The sequence below is a fragment of the Hyaena hyaena genome, unplaced genomic scaffold (assembly GCF_003009895.1).
Source record: "Hyaena hyaena isolate Hyena2069 unplaced genomic scaffold, ASM300989v1 scaffold_0, whole genome shotgun sequence".
Taxonomy (NCBI): Eukaryota; Metazoa; Chordata; class Mammalia; order Carnivora; family Hyaenidae; genus Hyaena; species Hyaena hyaena.
Window position 1 is genome coordinate 14,191,581 of NW_024080632.1, and position 23,806 is coordinate 14,215,386.

The 23,806-nt window shown below is 47.2% G+C and overlaps 1 protein-coding gene across 1 annotated transcript; it reads left to right on the forward strand.

The window, feature by feature from the left end:
- The first annotated feature begins 4,688 nt into the window (after positions 1-4,688).
- DAO (D-amino acid oxidase) lies at positions 4,689-22,521 on the forward strand. The gene is made up of 11 exons (XM_039256873.1): positions 4,689-4,776; positions 9,248-9,450; positions 12,062-12,176; positions 13,412-13,488; positions 14,922-14,987; positions 16,397-16,451; positions 17,672-17,776; positions 18,647-18,729; positions 20,021-20,138; positions 20,783-20,881; positions 22,116-22,521. The coding sequence occupies exons 2-11, from the start codon at positions 9,257-9,259 to the stop codon at positions 22,245-22,247; spliced, it is 1,044 nt and encodes a 347-aa protein (XP_039112804.1). The 5' UTR covers positions 4,689-4,776; positions 9,248-9,256; the 3' UTR covers positions 22,248-22,521.
- The last annotated feature ends 1,285 nt before the right edge of the window (positions 22,522-23,806 follow it).

Genomic DNA, 23,806 nt, shown 5'->3' on the forward strand with positions numbered 1-23,806 from the left:
ATGACGCTAATGGCAGAAACCATGAAGACAAAAAAAAAAAAAGATGAATAGATTTGACTACAAAAAGGCTTAAAATCTTTTTATAACAAACTGAGGAAACTATTTGCAACAGAAGGAGGAAACCCATAACTATAAAGGGAATTCTTGGGGCACCTGGGTGGCTCAGTCGGTTAAGCGTCCGACTTCGGCTCAGGTCATGATCTCACGGTTCGTGGGTTCAAGCCCCGCGTCGGGCTCTGTGTTGACAGCTAGCCCAGAGCCTGGAGCCTGTCTTCAGATTCTGTGACTCCCCCTCTCTCTGACCCTCCCCTGCTCACGCTGTCTCTCTCTCTCTCTCAAAAATAAACATTAAGAAAATTTTTTAAAAAAGGGAATTCTTACAAATCAAAAAGAAAAATAGGCAACTCACTTCAAGAGAAAAATGAGCTAAATACATACATCATGGGGTGCTTGGGTGGCTCAGTCACTGAAGCGTCCAACTCTTGCTTTCGGCTCAGGTCATGATCTTGCAGTTGGTGAGATTGAGCCCTGCGTCAGGCTCTGCACTGGCAGTGTGAAGCTTGCTTGGGATTCTCTCTTTCCTTCTTTCTCTGCCCCTCCCCTACTCAAGCTCTTTCTGTCTCAAAATAAATAAATATATAAAAGTTAAAAAAAAAAACCATACATCACACATACATACATAGACACTGTATAAAGAAATTCCAAAAAGCCCATCACCATGGGAGAGGCTTGGCAATGTCATCAGCAGGGCTGGAACTAGGTAGAGGGAGCGGTGGGTGGGGGCTGTGCAAAATTTAAGCAGGCTTTCACTGTCGGGATGGTGCAAGTACAAGGTGGGCACCTCCTTTAAATTTATCAATCGATATAGCCCTTCCAGAGGGCCATCTGGCAAAATGGATGAACGTTTCAAACATGCAAACTCTTCGGCACAAAGATTTCATTTTTAGGAATCAAGACTAAGGAAATAATTTGACGAGTGTGCCAACACCCTCAAGATATTTGTTTGTAACATCAAAAAAAAAAAAAAAATCCTAGGGACACCGCCCTTTTAGGGACTAACTTGCAAAATTGTTATATCCCTGGACGGTAGTACCCTGTGTGAAACAGATGCTGTTGTTCCAGAGTCGTATGGAAAGATATTCAGGACCTACCGTATTGATAAGTGGGCAGACCAGGAGACACAGCACACACAACATGGTCCCATCTTGTCTCCGGGATATTCGCCCACTGTTAACAGCGCCTCCTTCCTGGTGGTCGGATTGACCGCACGTGATGGGTCCTTTTATCTTTATACCTCCTGTGTTGTAGACATTTACAGAGGTCATGACAATCAACACTTAGAAAAGTTATAATAAATGAGTTTTATCTGAGGGAGAGTGGGTGTGCATTAACCTGTTATTCTATAACTTCACCTGCCACACCCAGAATTCTGCCTCCTGCGGGAAATTCTCCTGGTAAATGACCCTTTTGCCCTAACCGAGTGTATTTCAGGGCTGCTATGGGGCCGTGCTGTTTATCAACCAACCACTGGAACAGAAGGAACTTGGACTCCTGCAACTCCGCCCAAATATACAGAAAGTGATTCCAAAGGTCTTCTGGGGCTTTTTTTTGGGGGGGGGGGAACTTCTATTGTTATGATCAGCGAATTTTGTGTATTCAGAAGAGTTTCTTTTTTTTTAAATTTATTTCTAGGAGAGAGAGAGAGACAGCGTGAGCAGGGGAGGGTCAGAGAGAGAGGGAGTCACAGACTGAAACAGGCTCCAGGCTCCGAGCTGGCAGTCAGCACAGAGCCCGACGCGGGGCTCGAACCCATGAACCGCGAGATCATGACCTGAGCGAAAGTCGGACGCTTAACCGACTAAGCCACCCAGGAGCCCCCAGAAGCGTTTCTTAATGGGGAGCCTGGGTGGCTCAGTCGGCTGAGAGTCCAACTTCGGCTCAGGTCATAATCTTGTGGTTCACAAGTCTGAGCCTGTGTTGGGCGCTCTGCTGACAGCTCAGAGCCTAGAGCCTGCTTTGGAGTCTGTGTCTCCTTCTCTCTCTGTGCTACCCCCCCCCCCACTCATGCTCTGTCTCTCTCTCTCTCTCTCAAAAAATGAATAAACATTGAAAAAAAAGTGAAAAAATAAGAATAGTTTCTTAAAGTCCTGGTCATCACCAAGACCAAGGGAGCCCTATGCCCCTGCGGGATTTCCTTCCTTCTTTTCTTCCTCCTTTCTTGCTCTTCCTCGCCCCTATTCTAACTGTGTCAGATACATTGCTGTTAATTTTAAATGCGCAGCTGGATAGATTTTTGTATAAACACACATTCCCATAACCACCAGCCAGATTAGGGAGCACATTTCCAGACTCTCAGAAAAACTTGTGTCCCTACCCTCATCAGTGCCTCTCCCAGAGACAGTCTCCCCACAGTCTCTGTCACCATTGATTAGCTTTGCCATTTCCTTGAATTTCGTATCTCTGGAAGCATGCCGTATGCGCTTCTTCTGAAACATAGTGACTGCAATTCATGCAGGCTGTTGTGTGCGGTAGCATTTGTCTTTTTCATTGCTGTATAATATTTCATGGTGGGGATTGTCCGAACCCCACCCTCACCCCATCTGTTTCTTTTATGCCCCAGCTAATAGATCTTTGACTTATTTCCACTTTGGGGCTATAGATGTCCTTGTACAAGACTTTTGGTTGATGTATGTTTTCATTTCTCATAGGTATGTGGGTAAGAATCGGGGTTGCTGGGTTTGGGGATTATGTAAGTGTACGTTTAGCATTAGTGGATATGGGGAGGATGTTTTTGAACTGAAGGGAGGGATGATCATAACAGCACCTGGTGTCCAGGGCTGTTCTGAGATGCAATGAGATCATCCAGGTTAAGTATTTGAAATTGGAACATTGTGGGGCATCTGGGTGGCTCAGGTGGTTAATTGCCGACCCTTGATTTCAGTTCAGGTCATGATCTCATGGTCGTGAGATGGAGCCCAGGTTGGGCTCTGCGCTGACAGCGTGGATTCTCTCTCTCCCTCTCTCTTTGCCCATCCCTCCCTCAAATAAATAAACTAATTTAAAAAATAAATAAATAAAGGGGATCCTAGGTGACTCATTCGGTAAGCGTCGGACTCTTGATTTCAGCTCAGGTCTGATTTCACGGTTGCAAGATCTAGCCCTTTTACGGGTTCTGTGCTGACGGCACAGAGCCTGCTTTGGATTCTGTCTCTCCCTCTTTCTATGCCCTTCCCGACTCATGCTCTCTCTCTCTCAAGATAAGTAAATAAACTTAAAAATATATTATTATAAATTCAACTGGCACACTGAAACTTACAGACCTATATCACGGCTAGGAAAGGAGTGGGGGGCACATGAAGATATCTGGCAAATTTTCGTTAACTTTATTCCCATCATGGGGGACACCTGAGTGGCTCAGTGGTTAAAAGTTGGACTTTGGCTCAGGTCATAATCTCATGATTTATGAGTTCAAGCCTCTCATTGGGCTCTCTGCTGTCAGCGCAGAGCCCGCTTTGGGTCCTCTGTGCCCCTTTCTTTCTGCCCCTCCTCCCCCTCAAAAATAAAATAAACATTAAAAAACAAATAAATATTCCCATGAACGAGGGGCACAAAGTCATGTGATATAAAAGTGAAGCATGAAGATTATTTAAAATATTCAAATGAAGTTAAAATATACAAAGGGCAGAGTTCACCCCATCCTTTTAAAAATTATTGCTAAAAAAATACCATGCACTAAATATATTGTATGCATTTTCTTATTTCATCCAAACTTTTTTTATGTTTATTTATTTTTGAATGGGGGGCGGTGCAGAGAGAGAGAGAGAGAGAAAGAGAGAGAGGGAGAGACAGAAAATCAGAAGCAGACTCCACGCTGACAGCAGTGAGCCGGATGGGGGGCTCGAACTCAGGAACCATGAGATCATGACCTGAGCCAGAGTCTGACGGTCAACCGACTGAGTCATCCAGGCGCCCCATCCAAACTTGTTTATTCGATGCTAAAGATAGGGAAGGGGGGGCTGGGTCTTCAAAGCTGACCCAAAGGATGCCTTCCTCGGGGGGGGGGGCTTGCCCATTTCTCTTGGGGCCCCAGTCTCCCCATCCACGTAGTGAGGTGCCTGGTGATGTTTGGCTCCAGTAAGTGCAGCTCCAGGTCTAGCCCCGGCAGAGGAGGGAGCTGGAGTCCTGCCGCCTGGGTCTCTGGGATACGGGAACAAAGAGCCACCCAAACAGGCGTCGCCTTGAGCGTCTCCTTGGCCTCATGCACCCAGCATTCCAGAATGGCATTAGACTGGCCGGCTGGCCCCTGGAGCCCCCGCCCTGTATCTCCGGCCTCCCCGCAGGGCCGCCAGGCTGACCAGGCCCACAGTGGCTCAGGGAGCAATCTTCCCCTCCCCCAGGGCGGCAGCAGGAAGAGGGAAGAAGGAGGATCGTCTCCAGCTGGCCCCGGAGACAGACCTCCTTGTCCCCATCAGCCTTGCTGCCCGCCCTCCCCGCTGAGGGCTGTCCACAGGGGCTCAGGACCGGCCAGAAAAGTCAGGCAACTTTTCAGGGACCAGAGGAGGGGAGGGGAGGTCACCCAGACTGCGAGAAGCAGCAGTGCCAAGCCCTACCCCTTGCAGTATCCTGCCCACAAGTCCAGACTTTGATCCTGAGTCCCAGTTGGTGGCCAGAGGGCTGAGTGAGGACAGGACGCCCCAGAAGCAGGAGACTTGTCTCAGGAGGTAAGATCCTGCGCCCACAGCAGCTGCCTCTTTTCTTCAGAAGTTTGGCAATCAGGTGAGTGGGGGTAGCGGCACACCAGGGCCCCAGGTCCTCCGGGCATTAAGGGCGTCAAGGCTCCTCCTTAGAGCCCAAGGCCGGTAACTGCCCCGGAGCCAGGCAGGTGCCTACGCCTCCTCCAGACCTCCTTTTCCTCATCTGGAAGGCAGGGGTCATAATCAACTCTTGCAGGGTTAATTTGAGTATCCAAAGAGGGGATGAACAGAACTGGGCACACAGCAAGTACTCGGTAAAAGGTAATTATTATTTGGGGGCAGGGAGCTGATAGGCTGGTTATCAAGCACTTATAGAATTTGTTCCATTTTCAAGATCAATTGTGAAAATATCAACCTCATAAGAAAGTAGCTGCAGGGCACACAGCCTGATTATGTTTATTCAAATACCTTGCCTGTGACTTGTTGATTTGTTTTAGAAGTCTTTCTTTTTTCTTTCTTTTTTTTTTTTTTTTGTACACGCAAATGGCAATCAAAGGCACAAGCTGGCCCCAATTCCTTTCTAGGGACAAGGAGGATTATAAGCAAACACATACTGAGACTGAAAAGCAAGCACTTCTGCCCGCCGCCTAATAGTTATAGAGCAGAAAACTCCACAGAACAGGGTCCAGATCCCAGCCCTGTCCCACGCTGGGTGACTTTGGGAGAGTGACTTCCTCTCCCTGAACCTCAGCCACGTGTCTGCAGAACCTCCCAGAGCAGCTGAGGGGATTAAGTAAGAGGATGTCGATACGAGATCTACGTATAAGTGGTGAGTGGCGGACACCCCAAATTCCCTTCCTGCTGCACACTTACGGAGACTTTGTAATCACACACACACACACGCACACATAGAAGTGAGAACCTCAGCATCTTCCTGGATGCACACTCCAAGCACTCTCGGTTGAATTCATGGCATAAGACACTGGAGAACGGCAGCACTCATAGAAACAGCAGCAACAACGAGAAAATGGTTGACTTTGTAATCGAGCCGTGTGCATGCGAGTCTACAAGTTCATTATCCCACATTCATTATTGATTTTACCTGAGGCTGGGTCTGTCAAATCCTTCAGTCTAGCTCCTGCTCCTAAAAGGAACCTCGTGCATTTACATTGCACTGTAACACATGGTGGCTGTAATCAGCATCAGATTGGATTCATGTAGTTCAATATGATTAGCTTAGGAAACACATTTTTCCTTTTCAATTCCATGCTGACCAGCAACACACTAAAAATTCCTACACATATTTTATTTTATGTTTTTTTTTTTTTTTCAGCGCAGGACTCTGAAATATTAGCTGTTTATTTTCTGCGTAACCCTCAGATTTTCCAGATAGTGTGATTTGCCAGCCCAGCATGCACGGTGTTCAGGGGCATGGACTTGTGTGAGTCAGGCTGTGCTGGGCTCTGCTTCTCACCAGCTGGGTGGGTGTCTGAGCCTCTTACTTGCTTCATCTGTAAAATGGGCATAATGATAACCCTGAGGATGGTCAGGAACTGAAAGCAGATAAAGTGTGTGAAGTTCTTAGCGCCGTGACTTCACACGACATGTGATCTCTATAGTCCCAGTTCTTTTTCTGCCTCAACCTATTCTTGCCTTTCACGGAGGTTTTTTTCACCCCAAGACCCCACAAACCCTTTTATCACGAATGTGTCATCTTGGTTGAGTCTCTCCTCTTTTCCCAGGCCTCAGTTTCCCCATCTGTATAGCAATGTCTCACTCATCTTTAGAATTTTACACTCTGGAGAAACTGAGTCCAACATTGCTGGTTCCAGACATGGCTCTGGGCCTCCCTCAGGCTCTTTTTTTTTTTTTTTTAATGTTTGTTTATTTTTGAGAGACAGAGTACAAGCGGGGGAGGGGCAGAGAGAGAGGGAGACACAGAATCCGAAGCAGGCTCCAGGCTCCGAGCTGTCAGCATAGGGCCCGACACAGGGCTCAAACTCATAAACCATGAGATCATGACACGAACTGAAGTCAGAAGCTTAACTGACTGAGCCACCCAGGTGCCCCTTCATGTTCTTCTTTGGGGCACATGCCCCTGCTCCTAACCAGAGGCTTTGACACACCTGAACAGCCTGGTTATTGGAGACATTCGGTAGCCCAGCTCTGCTGTGGTCCAAAGCTTCTTTCTCCCTGCCCAGAAACTTCTGGTTGGGGGGCGTGGGCTCACACGCTCCTTCTCATGCTTTGCCATTCCTATTACATAAGCAGCTCCTCTTTTTCTCCGTCCTTTGCTGGTTTTCTAGGTGACAAGGTGATGGGAAAAAAAAAATCAGACCCTGGAAAAGGCAGAGCTGGGTTCACACCCCACCTTTCCTCCAACTCTTGTTATGATCTCAAATAACTACCTTGCTCTCTCTGGCCTCGACTCCCTCACCTGTCAACTGGGTGACAATCACTGCTGTCATTTATGAGGTCCCCAGCGCTTAACCAGTAATGTCTTTTTTGATCCTCATAAGAACTTCCTTCCTTCTATCCCTTCCTTAGACCCTTCTTTCTTTCCTTCTTTTGTTCCTTCATGAGTCCTTGCTATAGGCCGGGCACTATTCTCGGTAGATAAAAGTCCCTGCCCTCCCGGAGCTGATATTCTCGTGGGGGGACTCGACAGGGAGCTTTGTTAACCCTGAACAGTTTACAGAAAAGGAAACAGAGTCTGAAGTCAGGATGACCAACTCCTGGTCCGGCTCAGGACTCTCCTGGTTTTAGCATTCAATGCCCACATCCCGGGAATACCCTCAGACCTAGGAACCCGGGGAGGTTGATCAATCTCCCTCAGTCAAGTTAAGCGCCTTGCCCGCGGCCACACAGCCGGTGTGCGCCAGAGCCAGGCTGTGAACCCAGGTACGTCCACCCCCAGCCTGGGCTCTTACTGCCACCTCGCTGCGCTGTGCCTTCTTATCGTTAATGCACAAAAGCTGTCAGCTCTCCAGAGTTATGCAGAGAGAGTCAGAAGGCCCAGAGAGGGGAAGTAACTTGGCCAAGGCCACACAGAGAGTCAGAACTAAAGCCAGATCTGATCCTCCCTTCTTCCTCTTCTCCTTCCGCCAGTGTTCTTTCTGTTGGGATTTTCAAGGCGCTGGGGGACAGAAGGAGGTCACTACGTATTGAGGGCCTACTCTGTGCCAGGCGCCATACTAGAAACTTCCACCAAGCTAGTGGTTTAATTTTCAGGATGACCCGGTGAGGTCAGGGTTACTCTCATTTTATAGATGAGGAGATTGAATCTCCTGAGGCAAAGTAGGGGGGAGGAGGGATGGGAGGAGTAGGAATCCCCCAGAGGGTCTGCCCTGCAACCAAGCCTCGCAGCCGGAAGGGGACCGGCCCAGAGGAACAATGCCTTTCCGTTTTGTGGTTTTATCTCCAACTTGGCTGCTGAAACCCCAAAGGAGTCCAGTTCTTGTGGACTGGAGCCGTTTTCCCCTTTTACAAAACTAGGCCGTATTGAGGATGTCCTGCGGACCGGGGCCACGGGGCTGCCAGGAGGCTTGGTCCGAGGGAGGAGGGCTGTGAGTGTAGAGGAGGGAAAGTCGAACTTGGCCCTTCCGGGCATAAAAAGTCCCCTTGTTCTGCCTCAGCAGGAGCGGGCAGAATATTTTCCTGCTGTGCTGGGCCCAAGCAGCTTCAAGGTCAAAAGTTGCTGGGCCTTTTAAACTTCTGAGGACCCAGCCAGCCCAGCCCCAAGGCTGGCCCTGACTGAGTGTGTGTGCTAGAAGATCTGAGTTCTAAAGCCAGACATTACATCCACTAGCTGCCAGCTCGGTGCCCAGCAGGTGTGCCAGAAGTGTACGTTGAGTTTACTTGGATGCAAATTAAATCCCAACAGCACCACTTACTGGCTGTGTGACCTCAGGTGACTTGGCGCACCTCTCTGAGCCTCCTTTCCTCAACGGTCCAATGAGGCCAATAACACCAGCCCCTGCCTCCGAAGAATGTGGGAAGGCTCAGAAAAAATGATGCACGGGAAGCATTTAGCACTGGGTTGGCACACAGTAGGTGTTCCACAAATGTCAGTCAACTACTTCTTCTCTTGCACCTGACCCTGTGTTAAGGTGTTTCTCATTGGCCGTCTTGCTAAATCTCCCATCTATTGTCCAAGGTAGGAGTCATTTTTCCTTCCCACTTATCAGAAGTTGAAGTCTCATCTGCATGGTCGATGGCCAGTAGGTGGCAGAGTTGAGGTACGAGACTTGACGCTAGAGCCCATTGTCCTAGACTCCCAGTCTATAGCTGGCCAGGTGCTCTGCTCTGTCCTTTCTGTGTTCCCGGGCTGGGGCGGGGTATTCGAGGAGGCTCCCTGGCCAGGGCAGCATCCCTTACCAGCTGCGTGACCTTGGGCAAGTTGCTTGGCCTCTGCATGTTTCAGTTTTTCCGTGTGTGAGGGTCATCAAGAGGGTCAGGTATAGAAGGGGTGTGGTGGTGTCTGGCACCTTCTAAGTTTTCAGTGGATGGTGGTGATGGTGGTGACAGCACCCTTCAACCCTTCCTTCCTGCAGGCCAGCACCATGCGCGTGGTAGTGATCGGAGCGGGCGTCATTGGCTTGTCCAGTGCCCTCTGCATCCACGAGCGCTACCATTCAGTCCTGCCGTCCCTGGACATGAGGGTCTACGCAGACCGCTTCACCCCGCTCACAAACACCGACGTGGCAGCCGGCCTCTGTCAGCCCTACCTCTTGGACCCTAAAAACCCACAGGAGGCGTGAGTGAGGGTCCCAGAGAGTGGCCTGGGGACTGGAGGGGCTGAGTTTGAAGAGGGGATGTCCCCTCTCTGTGCTCCTGTCACCAAGAACAAGCTCCTTGTCAAGGCTTAAAAGGAAATACTAATAAATATTAAGCCCTACTATGTGCCAAATGGTGGCTTTCTCCCATTCCTCACATGATCTGTGTGATCGGGAAGACTTTGGGTTTTCTTTTCCTCATTTATAATTATTTATTTAAAGGTCATTTTCATCTGATTTCCCCAGTGGCTAACAGAAAACAGAGCCTTCAAACCCCAGCAATAATTATAAAGAAGGACAAAATTCACCAAAGTTTTTGAAACTGAGTACTGCAGGGAACAATTTTGCCCTCAGAGACATATTTTCTTCCATATATAAATTCATAAAAAGGTCTTTCAATTCTTTTGAACTTATTCTGATTGCTATCTTTAATAGTCTCTTAGCTGTATTTAATAGTTTATAGATCTATTTCCCCTGAATTTGCTCATTGTGACAGTTATTAATCATTTTTATTTAACAGTTTCTTTTTTTTGAAGTTTTAAATTTACCATTAAAAACACTTTTTAACGCTTATTTATTTTTGAGAGACAGAGAGAAACAGCGTGAGCAGGAGAGGGGCAGAGAAATAGAGAGACACAGAATCCGAAGCAGGTTCTGGGTTCTGAGCTGTCAGCACAGAGCCTGACGTGGAACTCAAACTCACAAACCTCGAGATCATGACCTGGACCGAAGACACTTAACCGACTAAACCACCCAGGCGCCCCTTAAGTTTTTATTTTAATTCCAGTTAGTTAACATAGAGTGTTTCATTAGTTTCAGGTGTATGATTTAGTGATTCAACATGTGTTCATCACAAGTGCCCTCCTTACTCCCCATCACCAATATCCGTCCCCCCCTCCTGTCTGGTAACCATCAGTGTATTCTATACAGTTAGGATCAGTTTTTTGGTTTGTTTCTCTCTCTTTTTTCCCTCTTTGTTTTGTTTCTTAAATTCCACATATGAGTGGAATTGTATAGTCTTTGTCTTTCTCTGATATATTTCACTTAGCATCATATTCTTTAGCCCCATCCATTGCAAAGGGCAAGATTTCATTTTTTTTATGGCTAAGTAATATTCCGTGTGGTATATATATATATACATATATATATATGTATATATGTATATACCACATCTTTTTTATCCATTCATCACGTGATGGATGCTGGGGCTGCTTCCGTATCTTGGCTATTGTAAATACTGCTGCTATACACATCAGGATGCATGTATCCGTTTGAATTAGTGCTTTTGTATTCTTTGGGTAAATAACCAGTATGTGATTACTGGATCATAGGTAATTCTATTTTTTTTAAATGTTTATTTTTGAGAGAGAGAGAGACACAGAGTGCGAGCAGGAAAGGGACAGAGAGAGAGGGAGACACAGAATCTGAAGCAGGCTCCAGGCTCTGAACTGTCAGCACAGAGCCTGATATGGGGCTCGAACTCACAGACTGTGAGATCATGACCTGAGCCCAAGTCAGCTGCCCAACCGATGGAGCCCCCCAGGGTCCCCTGGGTAATTCTATTTTTAACTTTTCGAGGAACATCTGGTTCAGGAATACTTTTAAGTGGGTGGATGGATGCTCCGGTTTAACAAAGAAGTTGCAAAGGTTATTATGTCTGTTGAGAAATTGTAAACTGCTTCAGAAATCCACAAGTGTGTAACAACTCAGACAGAAGTTACATTCTCCCATCAATTCCAAAACCAATGTTCCTGATAAGCAGGTGACAATTCAGGGTCCCAGGCTCCTTGCATCTCATAGCTCTGCTGTCCTTCTCGTGGCTTCTGATGTGACCACTCTACGTTCTGATATCGGTATGCTCAGGAGCATAGCATGAGGACCAAGCGTGAAGTCTTTAGGGTCCATTGGCCAGAACGCAGTCACACAGCCACACCCAGCAGCATGGGAGTCCGGAGATGTAAATGGGTTCTGTGCCCAGGAGGAAGAGAAGGAAAGTGTTTGGGAGCTGCACGCCACAGTCCACTGTCGGCATTTATGTGTGTGGGGGTGTGTGTGATGCTCAGAGTGAGCCCAAACTGTGGGGCTCGAAGGGCTTGAGCAGGTCAAAGCCTTCATTTATTGTTATTATTTAAATGTTTATTTATTTATTTGGAGAAAGAGTTAGAGAGAGAGCAGGGGAGGAGCAGAGAGAGAGGGAGACAGAATCCCAAGCATGGAGCCCAATGTGGGGCTCGAACCCAGGAACTGTGAGATCATGACCTAAGCCAGAATCAAGAGTTAGATGCTTAACTGACTGAGCCACTCGGGTGCCCCAAAGCCTTCTTTTAAGCTCACAGCTACATGATCCCAAGTTCAAGGTGGGCCCAAAATGGTTCTTTTCTTCTCTTTCCTATGAGTGGGGAAATACTAGAAAGTCTGGGGATGGGGAAGGCCCCATGGGCATTTGGGAAGCTGCAGAAGTGAACGTGGTAGATTTCTGGATTTGGACACATCCCCACCAGCCTGATCATAACCCCACACAAGCCAGCCCTCAAAGATTTCTTGTCCAGCTCAGGGTATGAGGTGACCAAGACTCTGGGGGAATCCTTCCAGGGACTGGAACCAGAAGACCTTCGACTATCTCCTAAGCCGCGTCCATTCTCCCAACGCCGCAAACATGGGCCTGGCTCTAGTCTCAGGCTACAACCTCTTCCATGAACCTATTCCGGTGAGTGAGGAGTCCTTGACCATGGGGCAGAGCCTGGATCGCAGGCCAGGGCTGGGAGGCTGAGTCCAGGAATTACTTTGAGCCTCGTAGGTGGACTGACTCTTGCATTCAAATCAGGTTTACTTTAACTTCTACTTTTGCTTCAAAATTAGTTTGGGTTCCAATCTTAAATTGGCAGAGACCAAAGAATTTTCTGATGAACTAGGGGAACTAGTCTGTGGTTGAGTCAAACACGTCGTGTAGTGGTGGCGATTTCATGTTGTGGCCACAAGGTTTCCTGGGTCCCTGGGGGTCCCAGGGCTTTCGCCAAGATAGACTAAAACACTCAGCATGGCACAAACTACTGAAGTGCTCATTATGTACCAGGCCCTGTCCTAACTATATTACAACTAGTGACTAGTTTAATTCTCATTATAACCAGCAAGTAAGCACTATCATTGGCTTCTTTTCACAGATGAGAACATAGAGGCTCGGAGGAATGAAGTAACTTGCTCTGAGTCAGAGAAACAAAATGGCAGAACTGGGATTTGAACCCAGGCCACCTGGGACCCCGTGGTGCCCAGTGTGTTAAGAAAGGCACAGCCTTAGGGGATATTCTCAGGTTTCTTGAAGGAGTGGGGCTGGCTGGATGCCCAGAACCCCCAGGCCAGCTGTCTAAGGCTTAGTTAATGGTTAGCACCGAGCTAAGGGCATTGCCCACATTGTTATCTTCTGCGGGACCAAGAGTGATTATTGACTCTATTTTACAGACAAGAAAATGGAGTCTCAGAAAATTCTAGATGGTCTGTGGTGAGGCCCAAGCCTTCACCGGGTTGTCTGACCCTGTTATCTGCTGCCTCTCACTCTCACCCCTAGGTAACCCACACTATCACCTCCTTTTTCTCTCTTATTTCTGACTCTTACTCTATCGCTTGCCCTCAGCCTTATTCTCACCTTTCCTTTGCATAGTGTCACGGTTAAGACCATGGACTCTGAAGCCAAACTATATTGGTTCAAATCTCAGCCCTATCATTTATTAGCTGTGTGACTTTAGACAAGTTACTTAACCTCCTTAAGCCTCAACTGGCCCATCTGTGAAAATGGAGGTAAGCATAGTATCTGCCCCACTGGATTGTTGGGGATATTAAATGGAGTGGTGTAAGTAAAATGCTTGGACTAGCACCTTATACACAGTACACATTGTTTAAGCTTTGATACTGCTTTTAGTGACTTTCACTCCTCTCCTTCCTTGGCAGGATCCTTGCTGGAAGAACACAGTTCTGGGATTTCGGACGCTGACTCCCAGAGACCTGGATGTGTTTCCTGATTACAGGTGAGGTTATTGTCATGGGCAAAGTGGCTAAGGTCCCACAGTTCAGACAGATCTGTCCAGGAGGCAGCAGAAGATGGAGACACAAGTTTCTTGTCCCATCCCAGGCCAAGAGCCACTGGTGCCTTGGACTCCTGGTGCTCTGTCCAGTTCTATTGGAGAAGCTACCCTCCTCCCCAAAGGGGCCCGGGGCTAAGGCGGTGGGGGCTATGGAGTCACAGAGCTGAAGCCCAGAAGTTCCATGTGCTGCCCTCTTTTGGAGAAGAGGAAACTGAGCTTCAGAGAGTCTAAGTGACTTCCCAAGGTCACAAAGCCAGCTGACCAAAATGGGATTCCAACTCAGTCTGTGTGACCCCAAACACTGTATTCTTTTCCTTGCAGCCTGATGTCTCTTTGGACCTCCCTCGCCACACCCCATGCCTGAATCCCCTCTAAAAATGCATGTCCAATCTCCACTTGCACACTCCAGTGTCAGGGATGAGTTTAAAAAATGTATTTGTTTGTTTATTTATTATTTTAAAAAATAAAAAAAAATTTTTTTTGAGAGAAAGAGACAGAGCATGAGCAGGGGAGGGGCAGAGAGAGGGGGAGAGATAAAATCCAAAGCAGGCTCCAGGCTCGGAGCTGTCAGCACAGAGCCCTACGTGGGGCTCAAAACCATGAACTGTGAGATCATGACCTGAGCTGAAGTTGGACACTGAACTGACTGAGCCACCCAGGCACCCCTGTTTTTTTTTTAATTTACATCCAAGCTAGTTAGCATATAGTGCAATAATGATTTCAGAATAGAATCCAGTGATTCACCCCCTACATATAACACTCAGTGCTCATCCCAGCAAGTGTCTTCCTTAACGCCCCTTACCCATCTAGCCCATCCCCCCACCATAACCCCTCCAGCAACTCTCAGTTTGTTCTCTGTATTTAAGACTCTCTTATGTTTTTCCCCCCCTCCCTATTTTTATACTATTTTTGCTTCCCTTCCCTTATGTTCATCTGTTTTGTATCTTAAATTCCACACATAAGTGAAGTCATATGATATTTATCTTTCTCTGACTGACTAATTTTGCTTGGCATAATACTCTCTAGTTCCATCCACATTGTTGCAAATGGCAAGATTTCATTCTTTACCCACATGTTTCCACCACATGTGGAGTGTATTTGGGCTCCATACTTCGGCTGTTGTTGACAGTGCTACTATAAATATTGGGGGTTCGTGTGCCCCTTTGAAATAACACACCTGTGGGATGGATTTTCTGATACAAAAATTTTCTGTGCACCAAAAATCAGTCCCTGTGTGAACTTCACTCAGTGGTCCTGGCTCTACTCTTGCCCCCCCACCCCCACCCAAAGAGAGTGCTTCCACCTCCACTTGAAAGCCTTCTCATATAGCTCTGATTCTGATTCTTTATTCCCACTCTTGCCTGTTATGACTCTAGCTATGGCTGGTTCAACACAAGCCTGATTGTGGAAGGGAGAAGGTATCTACAGTGGCTGACTGAAAGGTGAGACTTTCAACTTTAGTTTTAGGAAAACACCTTACAGGGACCAGGGTGTGGTAGACACTTGTTCATAGGATTTGTCTTTGTCTTGTCCAACCCCAAATGTTCAAGAAAACTCTTAGACTTGGTGGGAGCTATCCTTGGTTCTGATAACTTCTATGCACTAAAACCATGGTTCCCACACCTGACTGGGCACCAGAACCATCTGGGCAGCTCATTACATGAGATATTTATTATTGACCTCACCAAAATACATAATGTTTGTGTTAGAGTTTTAATGGATTCTCTTAAGTTTTCCAGATAGATTTACATCATCTGTAAAACAGAAGTTGCCTTTTATTTTTATACCTCATTTTTTTCTTGTCTAATTGCTGTGGCTAGTACCTCCAGAACAATGTTAACTAATGTTCCTAATGTTAAAGAGGAATCTTATAGTGTTCTAAATTAGCAAACACCAGCTTTGAGAGACATATTTATATTTATAGTCATCTTAAGGAAGATTCCATATTTCCTATATATTACTATTTTATTAAGATTTTTAAAAATCTAGAATGGATGGGAGAATTTATCAAATGACCTGGAGAGCTTTAAAAAATATATAGATTTCCGGACCCCACTTTATATCTATTGCATCAGATCCTCTGGAGTGGGGCTTAGAAATGTGTGTGATTCTGATTATCAGCCAGGTTTGGAAAAAAACTGAAAAGCAATAAAAAACATAGTTATTTCTCCTAATCTTAGGACACCTATGACTCCTGTCTAGCCTCTTCCTAGACAGTAAACTCCCACTTTTTCTATCTTGAGGAAATAATGTAGATAAAATAGTCTTGAAGTTATGCTTCACTTTTCATAGGATTTATTTTCTGGCATTTTTTTTTGTTTTTTTTTTTAATGTCTCTATTACATCTGTAATAAAGACAGATATTTTTCCTATGGGACATTTTGAAGGAGGGGTAGATGTCCTCAACCCACCTTCCTCCTCATGCCTTGCTTCTGACAAAGGGGCATTTAGCATTCGTCCGACCCTGCCCTTCCCCCTCTCTGCATCTCATTCTCTTTAATGGTACAAAGCAATGTGGTAGTAGTAGCAAGAGCTTTGAGCTAACAGGCCTGAGCTTAAGTCCCAATCCCATCATTGACTTACTGTATGACCTTCAGCAAGGCCCTTCTCTCATCTCCATTTGCCCGACGTGAGGCTTGGACTATCTCAGGTTTCCCAAGGGACATTTCATGGATCACCAGTCCATCAAGTTGCTCATGAACTGATCTGACCACACAGCCCTTTTCTCAAGGAGCATCCTGTGGTATTAACGTCCACAGAAGGTTCTTTGGGAAACACTCCATGCCATCCTCTTGGAGAGATGGGACAAATAACTGAGTACTGGGCTTTTTGATGTGTCTGATCACCCCAGGTTAACTGAGAGGGGAGTGAAATTCTTCCAGAAGAAGGTGGAGTCTTTTGAGGAGGTGAGTTGCAGGACTGGAAGGGCCTGGATATGGGAGGGAGGTGAGCAGGGGAGGCCTCTGCTTCCTGGTGCGGGGTTGGGGGCCTCCTTGTTGGGCACCCAGAGCCCCCTGAGGCCTGTCCCAGTCTCCAGGCCTTTCTTCAATCCCAGAAGGACTCAAGCATTCTGCCTTGATGTTGGTGGCAGGAACAAAGGAACAGAAGGATTACGGTGGCCATTAGAGGCTAATCTACCTCTGAGCCTCAGTGGGTTTTAGGCCCAGAGAGCTGGCTGGCTCTTGCCAGTATCAGCTGCACCCCACTCTTGAATTCCACATACTTGATTGCTTCCTACCTAAGTCAGGGTTAATGTTTCTGCAGTCAGGACTCTCAGCTGACTCAGCTCCAGAGTAACACCACCATCAATAACAGCTATCCTCACCAGGCACTGGCTAGGTACCAGGAGCTTTGCTGTATGACGTCACTCAACCCTAGTACCTAGAATTGTGCTTGGTACATGGAAGGTGCTCAGTACATGCAGCTACTAGCATTATATAGTGAGTACCTCCTCCAGATTGAGCCCTAATGGGCATGGTTGACTTAGACACAGCCATTATTCCCAAGGGGTTCACAGGCCAGTGTAGAAAACACTGGTTCTTGAATAACAACAATGCCTTCCCATGTGAGTGTCCCACACAAACCTGTGAAGGGGCTGGACCGGGGGTTTGGGTGCCTGTGATGTTACATCCTTGAGCTGTCAAGTGTCCCACACGTGCACAGAGCCAGGGCTTTCAACATGCCTTATGAAAATGCCTTAGCAGAGTATAAGGCAAGAAAATGAAATAAAAAGGAGTCAGAAGGAGGAAGAGAACTCTCTCTGCATCTGACTTCTTCTTGGAGGTTCTAAGAAAGTTCCCTCCTTCCACAGTACTCCTTCCCAAGCCCTTTGACATCCAGGGTCACATTGGATCCTCACACAGCCTAAGAACAGATATTATTAGCCCTACTTTATAGCGGAGGCAGCTGGGCCTTGAAGAGGTGATAGAACATTTCTGAGGTCACATAACAGGTAAATGGCAGAGCAGAGATTTGGGGTTAGTTCCATGGGTTCCTCATTGAGCCCCTTCCCTGCTGTTCCACAGGGAGCAGGCAGCTGCAGGGTAAAGGGCAGGGGGAAGGCGGGGGAAAAGGGTGCCAGGGCCCTCACCCCTTCTGCGCCACCTGCTCTGTTCATTGCTGCCAGGTAGCAAGAGGAGGTGCCGATATAATTATCAACTGCACTGGGGTGTGGGCTGGGTCACTACAACCGGACCCCCTTCTGCAGCCAGGCCGTGGACAGATCATTAAGGTGAGTGTGAAGATGAGGGATGGAAACTCCTGCTTTTCTTCATGGAGAGATTATAGCTGCCTGTGTATTTCCTCTCCAAAGATGGTGGATGCGTCGGGGACATCTGTTAGAGGAGCCTCACAGATTTCAGGCAGTTGACATGTTAAAGAAACAAGAAGGGCCGACATGACCCCTCCAAACATTCTCTCTTGTTTTTTTTAATATAGCAAAGCATGTGTGTATATCTTTGCACAAATACAGAAGTTGCATATTCTTGTATTATAATAAAAAGAGCAAACATTTATGGAGGTACAGGCCTGAGCACTTTATTGTGTTATTAATTTAGTGCTTAACAGAACTCTCTGAGATGGGGCCTATCATATTGCCACTGTTATTTTACAGATGGGGAAACTGAGGCACGGAGGAATTAAGTAATATGCACAAGTTCACACAGGAGTGAGTTGTGGAATTGGGATTAGAACCCAGGCAACCTGGTTTAAGAGCCTGTGTGTATAAACATCATCCACATTGCCTCTTACTGTGTATGTGTGTACATGAGTGAAGAGTGCCTATTTGTGGGGTGTGTGTGTGTACGTGTGCCTATGTTGGGTGTACATGTGTTCCTGAGGTGGGCTGATGTGTATGTGTACTTGTACATGCATGAGGGGCTTTCCTGTGGTCATGTAGGTGAGAGTGTGTGATATTTCAGGGAGCAGGGGTGGCTCTTCCTGCAAGAGCAAGAGAGTGCAGAGTCGGGGCAGAGGGGGCAGGAGTGGGCTTAGGAATCAGCCCTGCCACACTTGTCAGAACATCTGGGCACAGAGAGGAGGAGGACAGGGAAGCGCAGTGGTCCAGCTCCCCTGATAAGGCTTATCTGTCCTCAACCAACAGGTGGATGCCCCTTGGATGAAGCACTTCATTATCACCCATGAGCCAGAGAAAGGCATCTACAAGTCCCCGTACATCATCCCAGGGTAAGAATCTGCCATCTTAGGGTGGAAGAGGGGGCATCTTCATCCCCTCTCTCTGCTGCCCACCACGAGCTTCTGTTTACTCCCTGAAGGCTTTTTCTCCCCATGTTTTCTAAGCAAAGTTGAGCCATTAAATCCCTGGGAAGGCAAGACTTGGCCTTAACTAGGCTCTATCTTGAACAAACTTTTGGATGACAGTAGTTAGTGGTGACACTGGAGACTAAGGTAGTGGGTGTAAGGGCAGAGACCCTGAAAGTGGTGTGGATGGAAATAACAAAGGTGCTGGTGGGGATGGGGATCCGGGTTAAAGGTGATGATTATATTAAGGGAAGAGTGATGATGTTACTGAAGATGGTGGTTGTGTTGATAGCATGACCATATCACTTATAGTGGAATGGTGGTAGTAGAGATAGTATGGTTACTGATGGGGAAATCACTCCCTGGGGGTGGTGACTGGGACAAGGACGGTCAGGGGCTGACATTGATGGGGGTGGCATGGTGTCGATGATGAGGTCGATGATGATGGCAGTGATTGGGAGTGGAGGCAGTATCTGGTGCTGATGGAGATGACACTATCAATGATGATGTGTATTATGGTGGAGATGACAGTCTCAAAGGCAACGCTAATTAATGTTCATTGCAACGTTAATGTTAAGTGGGGGCTGTTTTATCTTCATGGCGATGTTAAGTGGTGTAGCAGAGATGACAATATCAATGGTGACATGAATAGTGGAGGTAGAAATGGTAAATGGGGTTGATGGTAATGACCTACTCATGGTAGCAATGAAGGCAGTAGTGAAGAGATTGTTGACATCTGTTGTTGACATCTGTTGACAGGTGATATTTTTTGTAGTTTTATTAAGAAATAATTGACATACTGTGCACGCTTACAATGTACATGATGATTTGATATAAGCAGGTATTACAATATGATTATCACAATAAGGTTAGTTAATAATTACAACTTCTCTGTGCATAGTGAGAATGTGTATGACTTACTCTTTCAGCAGCTTTAAAGTATATAACACAGGATTGCTAACTATAGTCACCATGTTGTACATTAGAAGAGATGACAACATCAACAGTGATATTGATGGTGATGGTAGAGATGCTGGTGGGTGGCAATGACAGTGGCAATGGTAGTGGTGTTGATGGTATTGTTAGCAGGGATGGCAATGTGGACGGTAGTAGGGATTTAGGTAGAGATGGTTGTAAGGGTGAGCATGCCAATGGCCCCCATTAATCTCAAAGGCTTCCTTGCCCCTCTTCGTTGACTCTCTTCACTTTTATCTAGGATCCAGACAGTGACTCTTGGAGGCATCTTTCAGCTGGGGAACTGGAGCGAGGTAAACAATACCCGAGACCACAACACCATCTGGGAAGGCTGCTGCAGATTGGTGCCCACGCTGAAGGTAAGGTGGGGAGGAGTATTGGTACCCGACACTAGGGTCTGGGCAGCTTGATCATGAGATCCCTTGAGGATGGGAAGATACCCCCCACCAAGATAACTGGGCACGTTTATTCTAACAAGGGACTGTGGAATACAGCAGAATGTGATAATGTACAAGGAAGTCCTACTGTGAGCTGATGACACCTATCTGTCTGTGGCTAAGAGTTGCTGTGTTTTGTGGTGACTTCCCTAAAAGCACCTTAGTCTGTCTTCACAAGGAGCAGATATATTTGTCGTAGAAATCTCAAGTAACGGCAGCAATGACAAACGTGGTATTGATGAGGGTGGGGTGGAAGTGGTGGTGGTACTGATGGTAATGAATATGCTCAGGATGGTGATAATAGTGGTGAGGAGGTGGTGACCATTGGCATCTTGGTGGTGGCTGGTAGTGGTGGTGGATGGAGAAGGGGTCATCCATGGAACTGGCAGTGATATGACATAGTGATAATTATGATGTTGGTGGCTGATAAAGGTGGACATAGTAGTGGTGGTTAATGAAAGTGATGGTGTTGGTGGTGGTGGTGATGATAATGAGGTTCTTGATCATCTAAAAATGGCAGCAGAAAAAAATATCCGGAGATGAATTACTAACACTTTTTTTTCCAGGAAGCAAAAATTGTTGCTGAATTGACTGGCCTGCGGCCAGTCCGCTCTCAGATTCGGCTAGAAAGAGAACAGCTTCGTTTTGCATCTTCAAACACAGAGGTATGCTCTCCTGCTAAGGAAAGCAAGGTCCTCCCTTACCCAAAGGGGGCTCTGGCATTTCCAGTCTTGTCTGACATCTGAGGCTCCACACAGCCTACCGCCAGGAAAGAACAACACTGGCTGACATCCCCTCCTCTATAAAGAAATTGAGGCTCAGTGATGGTAAAGGACCTGTCGAAGGTTGCATAGAGGGCAGTGTGCCTCAGTTTGTCAAAGCTTGGGGTTGAGTAGAAGAGAAATGGGTACTTACTGAGTCTGCTTTGTGTTCAGGACATGAACAACCTTATTGAATCTCCTCCACAGCTCTTTGGGATAGGGCCTGCTTCCCCCATGCTTCAGGTGAGGAAATTGGGGATCCAACAGGTGGAATCATTTGCCTAAATCAGACAGCTGGTGAGGGGCATGGCTGGGACATGGTTTGAACTGGACTCCAGAGCCATTTTTCAGATGCCCATTTTGTGGCTGCCCTGTCATCTCTCTGGGGCCCTTCTTTCACATTCCCTCTTATGGGGCAGGAACTGGGCTTTATTGAGATGGCAGAAGTTGTCCTGAGCTGAAGGAATGGACCTGAGTGGCTGGGGTCCCCATAGGAAAATAATCCTCCTTAGGTAGGTAGGTCATCCTTCCTCCCTTATCCTGGGCATATGGTGTGCACATTTGTGTGTGTGTGTGTGTGTGTGCGCGCGTGCACGCTTGCGTGCGCATGTACACACAGATGAGGAAAGCATCATGCATGGAGTCAAACTCCCTGCCAATGATCATAGCTTTAAAAAAGTCCCCAGGGGTCTTGCCTCTGTCCCTGGGACAAACTAGCATGTTAACCGGAGTCCACCCGTATGGTGGCCCCGCCATAGATGAGTAGAAGAGTAGAAGGTCAAGAGTCTATGCATTAATACAGGAGATTTGGCATTCTGGAGCAGCAAAGGCACAAGAAAGGTGCTTTAGGGAACTTTAAACAATTTGCTTGGGAGAGGGGAATCCCTGACCTCAAGTTCTAGATGATTCTACATTTCTTGTGCTGAGTGCCTAAAGCAGGTCCATCTCCTAAGCAAAAGAGAACCTAGGATGTTGACTCTCCAGCTCCCCAGTCACCTTACTGGTGTTCCTGGGCCCCCACCATCCCGTCAGGGAGCTGAGAGGTCCTCTGCTGCCCTCTGGCTTCGTCCAGAGCTCTGCAGGAAGCTCCTGAGTCTTCCAGGACGTACTGGGCTACCTTCTCTCTTTCATCTACCAGGTTATCCACAACTATGGCCATGGAGGCTACGGGCTCACCATCCACTGGGGCTGTGCCCTGGAGGTAGCCAACCTCTTTGGGAAAATTCTAGAAGAAAGGAAGTTGCTCAGCACGCCGCCACCTCACCTCTGAAAATACCAGTAATCACCACCTCCCCAAGGACTCCCCATCTTCCCCTCGGCCAACCAATCAGTGCATCCCCCTCTAAGCTGTCTCTTCTCCACTTCAGCCCTGGCTCCTTTCTGCAAGAAGTGCAAGAGGCGAGGAAAGTCACAAGGTCCATTTCTAGATGCGAGTCCATCCCTCTCCGGGGCTCCCTTTGGTCACTGGGGTCTCTCTGTCCACTCCGGGCCTGACAGTCTGAAGAACAGCTGGGGGCTGTTACACTGGAAGTTCTCAGAATAAAGGAAAGCTCAGAAAATGGAAGGAGCGGGGCGCCTGGGCGGCTCAGTGGGTTAAGTGTCTGACTTCTGCTCAGGTCATGATCTCACAGTTCATGGTTTTGAGCCCCACATCAGGCTCTGTGCTGTCAGCATGAAGCCCACTTTGGATCTTCTTTCCCCCTCTCTCCCCTTCCCCTGCTCTCACTCTCTCTCAAAAATAAACATTTTTTTAAAAAATCAAAGGGGCAGGCAGAAAATTGAGGATTGTTTAGGTTAGGTCAGGTAACTTGATGACAAATTACACTAACATATTAAAGGTTCTAGAAAGTCCTGCAGCACAGACATCTATCTGATGTTCTTTCACCCAGTCTTCCTAAAGGTATTTGGCTATGGAAACCTTTTTGCCCAGAGCACTGATGCCACAGAGCACTCTTGAGGGAAGGCTGTAATAGACTTCCTTGCAGGGGGTCACACGCAGAGCTGGAGTATAGGGAGACAGAAGAGGTGAGGCATTGAACTAGCCACATATGATACCTGCCCCACATCCAGGATTCCCAACAGCATCAGCAACCTGCTGAATGACCCCGTGAGCATCATGTAACCCCTAGGAGGGGCCACTGGAGGGATCATCCCACAAGGGATCCCTTCATAGAAAACTGAACTCACCATGCATAGACCTTGTTCAGGGGCAGATTTAAAGTCTCTCTTCTGGCTGGCACCCCTCTGAGATGACAAATGGACTTCCAGATGTTTCTGAAAGCCTTTAATGAACCTAGAGAGCACCTTAGCGTCTTTATCCCTAATTATCTGCATCCGGCTCTGAGGTAGGATTTGCATCTGCCTGGGTTTTTGCAGAAGACCAGAGCCTGGAGGAAGCCTTCCTACATGTGGGAACCCAAGACACCCTAAGTGCTGTGACAAGGTCTTGACTGGCCCACTCCATGCCATCTATGTCCACAACATCACTGTCTGCTCCTTCCCATGTTCGGTGGCATCTTCATGATTTTGGATGGCACTGAGCTAAATAGAGTGAGGGATCCAAGAGCCAAGGTAGAGTTCCTATCCTAAGAATAAGAATAAATTATTAATTATTATTATTATACCTAAAATTTATTGCATTCCAACTGGGTGTAGTGCTAAACTCTTGCATAAGTTGTTCATGTAATGTGTAACCACACACACACACACACACACACACACACACACTGTTCTTATTTCCGTTCACAGATGAGCAAGGCACAGAGAGGTAGTACTGGTCAGCAGCTGGAAAGGGGTAGAAAGAAGATTCAGGGCCAGGAATTGGGTGAT

What these genes read in the sequence shown, in the direction of transcription:
- DAO (XM_039256873.1), top strand. Translation starts at nt 9,257, where the DNA reads ATGCGCGTGGTAGTGATCGGAGCGGGCGTCATTGGCTTGTCCAGTGCC. An exon ending in AGGTGGAGTCTTTTGAGGAG is followed by an intron (nt 16,452 to 17,671) that starts GTGAGTTGCAGG and finishes CATTGCTGCCAG; the next exon opens with GTAGCAAGAGGAGGTGCCGA. An exon ending in TTGCATCTTCAAACACAGAG is followed by an intron (nt 20,882 to 22,115) that starts GTATGCTCTCCT and finishes TTCATCTACCAG; the next exon opens with GTTATCCACAACTATGGCCA.